This window comes from Sceloporus occidentalis, unplaced genomic scaffold (genome assembly GCF_023333645.1).
Source record: "Sceloporus occidentalis isolate IW3139 unplaced genomic scaffold, rSceOcc1.0.p SCAF_457, whole genome shotgun sequence".
NCBI lineage: Eukaryota > Metazoa > Chordata > Lepidosauria > Squamata > Phrynosomatidae > Sceloporus > Sceloporus occidentalis.
The window spans coordinates 171849-182553 of record NW_028317437.1 but is presented as its reverse complement, the minus strand read 5'-3'; the positions used below and the strand labels follow the sequence as shown (position 1 = coordinate 182553).

General features: G+C 47.4%; 2 protein-coding genes across 2 annotated transcripts; one reads left to right on the top strand and one right to left on the bottom strand.

The window, feature by feature from the left end:
• The first annotated feature begins 2638 nt into the window (after nt 1–2638).
• Nucleotides 2639–3810, top strand: LOC149271837 (pancreatic progenitor cell differentiation and proliferation factor A-like). The gene is made up of 4 exons (XM_089507096.1): nt 2639–2693; nt 2962–3039; nt 3227–3323; nt 3702–3810. The coding sequence occupies exons 1-4, from the start codon at nt 2639–2641 to the stop codon at nt 3808–3810; spliced, it is 339 nt and encodes a 112-aa protein (XP_089363222.1).
• Nucleotides 3811–6640: 2830 nt separating this feature from the next.
• On the bottom strand, nt 6641–10130 carry LOC149271836 (protein-tyrosine kinase 6-like). Its single transcript, XM_089507095.1, has 8 exons — nt 9895–10130; nt 8919–9040; nt 8580–8743; nt 8053–8224; nt 7790–7948; nt 7397–7578; nt 7163–7316; nt 6641–6870 (listed from the first exon to the last, which is right to left on the bottom strand). The coding sequence occupies exons 1-8, from the start codon at nt 10128–10130 to the stop codon at nt 6641–6643; spliced, it is 1419 nt and encodes a 472-aa protein (XP_089363221.1).
• Between the last annotated feature and the right edge of the window lie 575 nt (nt 10131–10705).

Sequence of the window (10705 nt, the reverse complement as noted above, 5' to 3'; positions counted from 1 at the left end):
TTGGCCCAGATCCCACTTTCATTGCAGATTCCTGAGCTGCTATTTAAAGATATTACTCCCTTTTGGTCAGTGCAAGGGTTAATCTTAGCAGCCCCTGCCTTTGTTTGCTGCCATGGTGGGGGGGTTAATGGATGAATGTGCCTCATCCAGTCTGAACCGGTTTCACGGCTGCTGCTGAAAGCGGCCAAATCCCAGCTAACCCTTTAATCCCTGGAGCAGCTGATGGCTTCTCTCACAGACCGGATATATATAATTATATGTTCTGCTCATCGAACGTTAAATGTAAATATTCTCAGCGATTACATTTTGTTTTTACGGTTTTGTGACAATAACAAAATGTCCTCGTTGTGGAGCTGGGGGGGGGGGCGCCTCCCCAAAGCCTCCTCTTTAAAGGCCAGGAAGACGCGACTTATTCAACCGAAAAAATTATTACTTTATTATTTTTCGGGTCCCGGCTTCGAGGACCATGTATTGGGAAGTCTCCAGGTCGCGTTTTTAGGGGTCCAACCAAAGTCTTACGAAAGACTCGGCCGTTTACAACCTCGGCGATTCATATTTCGTGAGTCTCATCGGACTCGACCCTGAATGTCGTTAACGAGGACTTTCTCAGCGGGGTCCAAACCGACCGGCTCCAGGAACCGGCTGAATTAACGTTGCCCAATAAACTCGCGGTTTAGTGAATAAGCGCACTGACCCCTCCAAATGCTTCTGGGGTCCCCATATGGTCAACAGAGTCCCTTGATGGCCTGGCTGACCATAGATGCCAAAAACGATCAGAAATATCAAAGGCCACCGTGGCTTCAGTCTGGGGTGGGGGGGCACCGTGGCTTCTTTTGGGGTGCCTATAGCTCGGGCAATATCTGACCTGTTGGAGTAACATAATCCAAACATAAGGAGATGAGGCAACTGATCTCTTTATGTAACAGGCAGATCAGCTTTCCAGGTAAGCAGTTTGTGGCGTGACGAGGAGCGCTCAGCCTCCTTCCCTGCGTCGGCTGTTAGGAGAATGGACCTCAACGCACGTCCTCAGGACAAACACACCCAGGGATTTATCTGGATCCTCCCCGCAGTTTTCTTGGGCTTCCCGGAAAGTTTTGTGTAAAATCTCGTAGAGACGTTTCTGTATCGGAAACGTGACCCAAACGCCGGCAATTCAATAAATCTGGTGTCACCGGAAACCATCTCAGGTCCCCGAACACGAAAAGTGGCTTCTGACTTCCCCCACAGAGCTCATCGACCCCATTTCCGGAGCGGAACAGGGAACATTAGACGTTGGCCATCCACCCGAAGTGGTCCTTATCATGCCAAGATCCTGGGGCCCCCAAATGTATTCCTTGGAAATGAAGGGGGGGGGGGAGTACCTAAATTGGGAAAGTTTTCTCCAAGGTTTGGACTTCACTGATCTGCCGGGAGAAGTTATTTATACGCGAAGCGAGTTTGGTACGGTCGGTGAGGATGGCGGACGGCCCGGAAGCGGCTGTAATACTTCTTTGGATACATCTTCACTCGTTCTGTTCTAACAGTTATAACAGTTGCAGGTCAGTATCAGAAGCCTAAAACTCCCAAGAGTCTCAGCTAGAAACCCAGAGCCCCCCGGCAGATCGGCCCCATCCGGCCCCCGTCTAGTCGCCCGTTCGTCCTGCTGTAAAGACTCAAACCTTAATCGGTCGTTGGTCTCGTCTTAGATTCAGGAGCCGTATGTCTATCCCATGCATGTTCCACTTAACTACGACCCTCTCTTTATTACCCAAAAGACAAACTATTTCTGCACCTGTCAGGCATCCCCCCCCCCCCATTAAACTTGTCTATTTCTTACCCTTCCTCTGTGTGTTGGAAGCCGCGTGGGCGACCCGTGACCCCGTGTGCTTGTGTAAGCCTGAGATAAAGACACGTGCAGAAAACCAGATAAAAAGTGTCTAATTTTAGTGAAATAATCTGACCGTTTTCCACGGAGCCTTCAGATACGTTCCTCGTTCTCGAGGACGTTTGGGATGATAGGGCTCGTGAGTCCATGATAAAAACTAATCTTGTACACAGAGCTTGCAATTTAGCCGGTATCTGCGTATATAGAGTTTATGTTGCAATCCTTTGGCACGTGGCACGATCACGTGGCCTCTGTTTTGTTACTGGCGAGATCCCGCTGTTATTATCGGGGTTGGTTTAGGGGATGGGTGAAGGCGTCGGGGGAATCGCCCAATGGCCGGCTCCGTGTCGGCGCACCTGGTTCGCACCTTGATCTCATGCGTTAGCGATTAATAACTTGCTAATAATTAATGAATCTTGTAAATAGTGGCTATTATGGGGGGGGGGCATGTTTTCCTTTATAATAGATTTAAAAAAACCCGCAGGGTGGCAGAACCTCCCCCGGAAGATTTAAAAGTCCTGTGAATTTTTAGTGAAATCACTCTTTTAGGTTATGGCCGGTGGTGGAACGTACTCCTATATTTTTTCCTTACCGTCTCCATATTGACCGTAACAGCGTTTTCTCACCAAAGGACACCGGGTCTGCTGCTGATTTCTGGAACATCTCGTTCGGCGTTAATGGTCCTCGGTGGGTTTGTCTCCAGATCATGTGATGAATCCTCCTTTCTTCTGTCTTCCAGGGTTTACAATTTAAATAAGGAACAAGACCTGAACCATGGCCTCCATTCCATCCAGTGGCTCTCTCGTTGCAACACATGACTATTACCGAAGTGAGTGAACTCTGTGTTCCTGGCCGAGCCGGGTGGACGTGGGGTGGGTGGAGAAGACATTTTCAGGCCAGATACTGGAATTATCTGGGGAATATGAGCGGAGTTGGAAGATAAACCATGAGGTGGCCACGGTTACTGCTGGGGGATCTAAATTCATACCCTGGTCATTTATTTAGAATCTCCACATGGGGTCAACGGGGACCTCGAGGTCAAAAATAAGGTCCTTCTAATGTATGTGATTTACATTTTGCTTCTTCTTTGTTGGCAGGACGCCTGGGATCCACATCTAGCAACAGCTCTTGTGGGAGTGTGGATTACTCTGGTGAGGTGATCCCTCACCACCCAGGTGAGTGCCGCCACCATGGAGGACCACACAGCTGTTGGCTTTTGTCATCAGGGGGTTGTGGTGTCGGGTCAATCTTGTCTTAAAACTCAACGGATATAAAGGTCCTTCTGCTTCATGTCGATACAGAGAATCCAGATGACCGGCCTTAAAACTGAATCCAAAAACTCATCCCTCTGTCTTCCTGCAGGTCTTCCCAAGTCGGATCCTGGTCACTGGTGGGCCAGCTTCTTCTTCGGAAAGACCACCTATCCGGTAATGACTACGCTTTCGGAATCCCCAGAGAAGTGAGTGTCTGGTTACGTGGCTTCCACGTGTTCCCGATTTCTTTACTTTACTTGTTTCCTTAGTAACCATTTAAGAAAACAACCGGGGCCAGATAATTGTAACTATTTAGAATGATTTTTATTTATTACTTGCTTTTATTAATAATGTATAATTATTCATAATCTACCCATGGTAAAACAGGCTTTATAGGGGATGTGATGAAAAATATAAAGTTCAAGAGAAGAAATGTTAGAACAAGAAGCCATAATCCACAATCCTTTCCTGAAAGGGTGGTAGATAAATGGAACAGCCTCCCAGCAGAGATTAATACAACGATGGAATTAGGTTTTTTAGAATGTCGGAAGTCGGCTCTGATAGATTCTTTGTCTCTCTTGCAGCTCAGGAAACTTCCGTGTGACCAACGGCCTTATCCCCTGCGGCCTGACTCCTGAGACCTCGAGGAAGCCGTCTCCTCCTGAGCCCTCCATGCATTCCCCTCCTCACTAGGACGACGCTAGGCGGCGGAGCCCTCCCTGTCCGCCCCCCACCCCCCGGACTGCCCATCGTTTAACTGTAGTTTTTTAATTTCATGTTTTTAATACAAAAAAAAAGCGCTTTGTATCACATGGGTAACACTGAAACATTCTTAATTGTCTGTTTGATATCCTGCCTTAAAAGGCTTTGCTACTTTTCACTTGTGAAATAAACACGGGCAGTCCCTAAACCGCATCGAGGCTCATTTCATCCACGCAGACCCTTCACCGTAAATAAAAAGTACCCCAATAAGACCAGGAATGTACCCCAGGCTGTCGCCTATCTGCCCTTCCCAGGCAGAGTTTGTTTCCAAAGCCACTTGATAGGACTGGGGCTGCTTTCTCCCTTTGCCAATAAGGTCATCTGACAGGAGTCCATGATGTCATAACCATCCTACACCTTACCGCTGTACAACAGGTCATAAAGCAGGGCAGTGCTGTATTTACCTGTGGGGTCTTCCTAGGCTCAATCCAGAGCAGTCCCCCAGCATCCGAACGGAGCGCCGGGGTGTGACGTCTCCGGTCATCTCCGGAGTGGAAATCGGACGGTTGGGGCCATCAAAGATCTCTTATAACCAGGACACCGGGGTGGGGGCTTGATTACCCGAGATGGCCATCTGCTCCATGGTATTATACTGGGGAATCTGATACATCTTGAATCGTTGGGCTGTTAAAGACTCGTCCGCCTGGCTTCCGGTTCTGGCCTCGCACTGCCCTTGGCAAACAGTTTCTGGGAGCCAGACACAGAACCCGATCCTGAACAAGAAATCGGACTGTTGGCGATGCGAGTCCTCGAGACGTCGCGGTCACCGGCGTTCTAGATGGTCCTTCGTCGTTTGTAATGATTAACACGGAACCAAACCCAGACAGTCGCCCACACGTGTAGCCACAGGATACCATGGAGAGGCGGCCGCTCATCCTGAATCCTAGGAGTGACCCCCACTCAGCCAAGTGGCCCCCAAAAACCCAGCAAGACCTCCATGCAGCCACATGGCCCCCAAAACCCAGCAAGACCCCCATGCAGCCACATGGCCTCCTGAAACCAGTGGGAACTGGAAGCTTCTCAATGACTAAAACATGATCCACAGTTGCTTTTGTAAAGCAGAATATAAACAAGCTTCCCCAGAAATCCCTGCTTCGGCACAGGTGCACTCAGAATTCTTGAAGGTTTTTTCCAGCCATGCTGTTCCTTGTGGGAATTATCACTGACGTGCGGAGCTCCGGCGCATCCCGCGCAGGGATTTTATCATGATGAGGGACAGTTCCAAAGACACGGGTTAATTTTGGGTAAAAAAAATTACTTTTTCAAACCAAGGAGAGCCCAGAACAGGAAACACATTTCCAAAAAGGTGTTACTTTGTATCCAAATTATTGGGTAGTAAGAGAAGGAACTGCCTGTAATTTTTTGGGTTTCCACGGAAACTCATAAATACACAGTTTGGAAATTAGATATTATTCCAAGATTTTTTTTATTATTTATTTCCTATTTACATCACGGGATACTTTAACACAGGTGTTCTACATACCTGGGGCTTTTTTACCTCACAAAAAATACCCCCCCCCCCCCTCGAGCAAGCAAAACCCTTTGGGTGCAAGAATGCTTGGCAACAAATGAGCAAAATTCTTAAGATTTCAGATAAAAAGAAGTAAATGAGGTCATGTATTTTTTTTCCATGTAAATTATTTACAATTTGTGTCTTTGTTGCAAGAACATTTCTAAAAACAAAACGTACAATCGGCTCGCGGACCTCCTGTTCCCAGAACGGGTCATAAATTAACAACAAGGCGAGGAGGCTGGCTTGTCGCTGCTTAGTAGACATGGGCCGAAAGCCTCTCCCAGCCCTGCAGGGTGTTGGAACCAAATGAACTTTAGCCTACTTTTCTAGAGCACGTTTCCTGCGCATGTTACAGGCAGGGGCGCTTCAGGGACTTTGTGATATACTTCGAACTGCCTCCTAGGGGTAACTTAGGGTGGTATTTTTTAACCCCCCCTTTGTAAGGGCAGTTGCATAACCTCGCAGTAGAACGAATGGAATACCTGGGTCTAATTAAATCTCTAGGACCTGGGATAAATCCCTCCACGGGATGGAAATAGAATGCGTGTATGTGTGTAATGTTATGTATAGAATAAGGAAAAATAGAGAAAAGCCATTAAATATTTATAGTTATTTTCTATACACTTAAATAATTTGATAAATAAAACGTATTTTTGGGGAGGAGATAAGAGCCTCGGAATAGCAAACGGAGGCTGAAAAATGAAAAAAGAGAGAAAAAAAAGGAAAGTGGTAGAAATGGATGTTTTCAGTCGGCTAAGTCTGGGGTTCGGCTCAGTTGAGGAACCGGCGTTGTTCGGCAGGGGCCACGGGGTCTTCTGGTGTGTCCTGATCTCCTGGGGAAAGTGGCATCCGCCGTGTCTTTTTTGGAAGCCATCACTGTGGGCTGTTATCTCACCCGTAGGTTGTTCACAGGTTTCCCTGCAAGGCCCGGTTCTTCTGGCTGCTTTGATACCGTCACCTTAGTCTCCTTTTCTCTTCCACGGGTTCCTCGGGCAGTAAACCGGATGAGTGAAAGGACTAGGCCCCCAAGAGCTGGGCTTGTAGGCACAGTCTGCATGAAGAAATGTGTTCTGGGCCACCATATTTCTTGGTCAGCCATGTCTATTGATGTAAAGGTTTCGGGAGGTCTTTCTGGATTTCCATATGATCTGGTGGTCTCCATAGCTTTCGTTATACGCTCTCCGGACTGGTTCCTATGAAGTTCTCGTCTTTGAGGCGAAGCGTTGACCTCATGGGTCTCCATCGGCCTCACATGCTAAATTTACCTTTGAACTTGGGCAGTTTCGGAAGGCCGTCCGTAAAGTCATAGTGAGTTAGGTTCTCCAGGGCCACCTTCAGGTCACCGAAGCTCGGCCTGCCCTTAGGGCTTGCGCTCCAACAATCCAGCATGACCTGGTAGATTTTCTTTGAGCAGATCCTGGGAGCTTCCATCCGGTAGCCCTGATTGAGGAACTGCAGCAGCTCAGCGGTGGCAATTCCTATAAAGTGTAGGTGGGAGACAAAAAGAAAATCAGAAAAGTTGGCGCCCATAGGCAACATCTAACAGGTCTCATCGCCCCCTCCGGCCCTATCTAGTCGGCCGCTTCAAACACTCCAACCTAAGTCAGTCGTTGGTCTTGTCTTAGATTCAGGAGGCATATGTCTATCCCATGCATGTTTAATACCCTCACCGTATTACCCTCTACCATTTCTGCTGGGAGGTTGTTCCACATATCTACCACCCTTTCAGTGAAGTACGGGGTATCATTTGGTTAAAATACCTGGGATTACCTGGATATGGTGTCATCCCCAGGGACATGATTTCATGCAAAAGGACCCCAAATGACCAAACGTCGGATTTCGTGGTGTAACGTCCATGAGAAAGAGCCTCGGGAGCTGTCCACTTGTAAGGGATTTTATTGGACAAGGACATGTAGCAGTCGTCCTATGAGAGAAGAAAATGTAAAGAGAGAAGCGAGGGGTATAAAGCGCGGAGAATCTGAAATGCTCGGGAGGAGGTCCCACCTTGATGATCCTGGCCATGCCAAAGTCGGCGATCTTGCAGAGGTTGTTCTGCCCCAGAAGGACGTTTCTGGCCGCCAGGTCTCGGTGGACGCAGTTTCTGGACTCCAGGTAACACATGCCGTCCACCACCTGCATGGCGATATCCAGAAGAGTGTCTATGAACGTCGTGTCCTCCTCACAGCCTACAAGCCACACAGGGGGAAGCTCTAGTTACTAAACCGGGACAATTAGTCTTTATTGGCTTCCAATTAGACTCTGCTGGGAAGATTGTGAGGCCCCCAACTGCAACCCACAGCGCATGCTGCCGGAATCAGTGCATGCTGCCGGGTTCAGCGCATGCTGCGGGGTTCAGCGCATGCTGCCGGGCTGCCAATCTGTCTCTCCCGCACTCACCTTGCAGATAGCTCAGAAGGTCTCCTCTTGGCATGAGCTCTGTGACAATGTAATAAGGATCTCCCACCGAGCAGACCGCGTACAACGACAGCAGGTTCCGGTGGCGGAGGGTCTTCAGAAAAGCCGTCTCCTTTATGAATATTTCCTGGTTGGTCACGTCTAAACCAAATCGGGCAGAGTTAAGGAGAGTAGTCGCAACATATCTGTAAACCATATTTAGTGAATAAGCCCCCAGATATAAAAGACATAAATTATCCACTCACCTTTTTTTATCATCTTGATGGCTACTTTGATTTTGATGCTCTCGTTCCAGTATCCCTCGTAAACCTGCGAAAAGTTCCCCATTCCCAGTTTGCGGACGAGAGTGAACTCCTCTCTCGGCCTTTCCCACTCGTCCAGGGGAACTGGGCTCAGCTCGCTGGCCACTGGTTCATGCTGGGGAGAAGAGTCTGCCGTTAGATTGTGTCGCCCCCTAGTGGCGCGACGAGAAAATGCGGGAATGCTGAGTAACAGCCCCTGGTACCGAGCCAGCGATTAACCCTTTATATGTGAAATCGATCGCCCATGTTCTATAAACGCAGCAGGAAGCGTTAACGGGGAGGTGAAAAGTAGAGACGTTAGAAGCCCCGCTTACAGATAATGCCCCCTTCTGCCCGGCTCTGCCGCCCATGACATCAACCAACCATCCTACGTTATTATGGCCCTGTCTGGTTGACATGGGCCGGCTTGTTCTTGCTTTTTGGTACCCTGCATGCTGTCGCTGTCTGAGACCGTCCAGTTTCCCGCTCACCTTCACGCACGGCTTGGTGAGTGTCAGCCCTTGTGCCAAGGGCTTCACGTAGTGTGTAGAGATCAGCTGAGTGAGGTCGGGAAAAGAGCTCTCGTTGGTCAAATAAAACTCTCCACGGCTGTTCTGGAGGATTTTGAAGTGTTTGACGCTGTCCTGGCTCCGCACTGAGGAAGAAGAGCGGAAATCATGCGAATAATATAATTATACCCCAAACAAACTATTCATTAAACTTAAACACAGATATATCACAGGAGTCTGCAGTGAGGGAGGGAGGAACACGAGCAGCAGGTTGCATGGAGCTGCCGCCGGGTGGTAGAGGGTGGCAGAGGTCCACATTACCTGACAGAGCGTACTTGAAGCCACCTTTGTCACTGACCCGGATGAGGTAGGATCCAGGATGGTTCCCATCTTTCATTAGCAGGGTCACAGCTTCAGTGCGGGACAGTTCTCCGAAAAACCACCTGCAACGATGGCCCCAGATCAAGATATCTGAACACAAGATCTTGCAATCTAATCCCTCACTCCTTGGAACTTTGGGATGGAACATATAAACTTACAAACGTATGCGGGGTTTTGTCTTTACCAAAAGCCCCATCTTTCACCAAAGTATCATTCCAAAGGGTCAACATTCTGTAAAGTTACCGTGAAAACAAAACTTCATTCTGAACAAAGTCACGTTTATTGGTAAGTATATATAAAACGCTCCCGTATACTGACGGCTTTATATATATATACAGATTTCTAGGAGGTCAGAATGTTTGCTGGGTATGAGGGCATCACAGGGTTAAACAGCCCTAAAAGCCCCAATAATGTTTTTAGTAAAATAAAACACCGACTACATTCAGCTTCCTTTTAAAGAAACCATACTACAAAAAAAGAACATAAAAATAATAAAAGTAACATTTTTGTAATCTAAAAAATCGTTTAATAAAAAATATCAAATATAATAATTTATATAAATTAATTAATTTAAATTAATATATAATAATAAAATTTATAAAATAAAAGTAAAATGAAAAAAACCTGTAATTTGTACACAAAAAAAATTCCGTAAAAATTACAATAAAACACTAAATAAAAAAAATAAAACATTTCTAAAATTTTCTAAAAATCATAAAAAAAAATAAAATAAAATTAATAAACGAAAAATCTACACAGTTACACGGTTTGGATATTTTGTCCAAGCGAGTGGATTTTGTTCTGCTTTGTCTCCAGAACACATCAGAAACCCAGCCTTTTAAAAAAAAATGTATCGGCTATAATCGGACGAGGCTGGCTTGGGATGGGATTCGTTTGCCCCGGGTGGGTTACTTACGACTGCTCCTCCACGGTGCCCTCCTCGGCCAGGTAGTTGTACGGCACGAAGCCCTTATTGCCGACCCTACAGCCCTGGGCGTTAAGTTTCACGGCCGTCCACCAATCCCCCGACTTATCCAGGATGTGGAAACGATCCCCAGCCTTGAAGCTCAGTTGATCCGGGGTAGAAGCCTCAAAGTCCCATTGGCTGACGTAGACCTGGGACCATTGGTTCATCACAACGTATTCATCCATTGTGCCGGGGACCAGGTTTTTTTTTTGGATTTTCTTTGGATTTTATTTCTCCCCTGTGTCGCCCAAAACCCAGGAAGGGACTGTTGTGTCTATCAGGATTTTCCAGTTTTGGAGTCAAGGCATTTGTGTGCCGCGGGCGGAGGGTGTGGGGACAGAATTCTCGATTCCAGAAGGTCACATGGATGAACGCGGCACAGGACTCACCCGCCGTGATTGCAGGTAAATGGGAGTAGAGCGAAAGCTTCCTTATTGCTGGGACTGCGTCGTCGCTCATGAATTCAGTAACACCTTCTTAGGAAGACGGATCCAACAGGTTTACAGGAGAGGAGAAGGAAACGTGGGAGGACAAAAGGGGAAGAAACCTGAGAGATTTATGGCAGTGAAGAGAACTCAGAAAGAGAACTTTGTAACAGCTGGGATGGAATGTAAAGAAGTTTTACTTTACTGAGAACCAGTAAAGTGTGGAACTGCCTCCCACAGAAGTGGTAGAGGGTAATACAGTGAGGGTATTAAACATGCATGGGATAGACATAGGCCTCCTGAATCTAAGACGAGACCAACGACTGATTAAGGTT

Coding starts and splice junctions, on each gene's coding strand:
- LOC149271837 (XM_089507096.1), top strand. CDS start 2,639: ATGGCCTCCATTCCATCCAGTGGCTCTCTCGTTGCAACACATGACTAT. Junction 2,694..2,961: donor AACACATGACTATTACCGAA/GTGAGTGAACTC, acceptor CTTTGTTGGCAG/GACGCCTGGGATCCACATCT. Junction 3,040..3,226: donor GGTGATCCCTCACCACCCAG/GTGAGTGCCGCC, acceptor GTCTTCCTGCAG/GTCTTCCCAAGTCGGATCCT.
- LOC149271836 (XM_089507095.1), bottom strand. CDS start 10,130: ATGGATGAATACGTTGTGATGAACCAATGGTCCCAGGTCTACGTCAGC. Junction 8,225..8,579: donor TCACCAAGCCGTGCGTGAAG/GTGAGCGGGAAA, acceptor TCTTCTCCCCAG/CATGAACCAGTGGCCAGCGA. Junction 6,871..7,162: donor GGGGATGACACCATATCCAG/GTAATCCCAGGT, acceptor TACACTTTATAG/GAATTGCCACCGCTGAGCTG.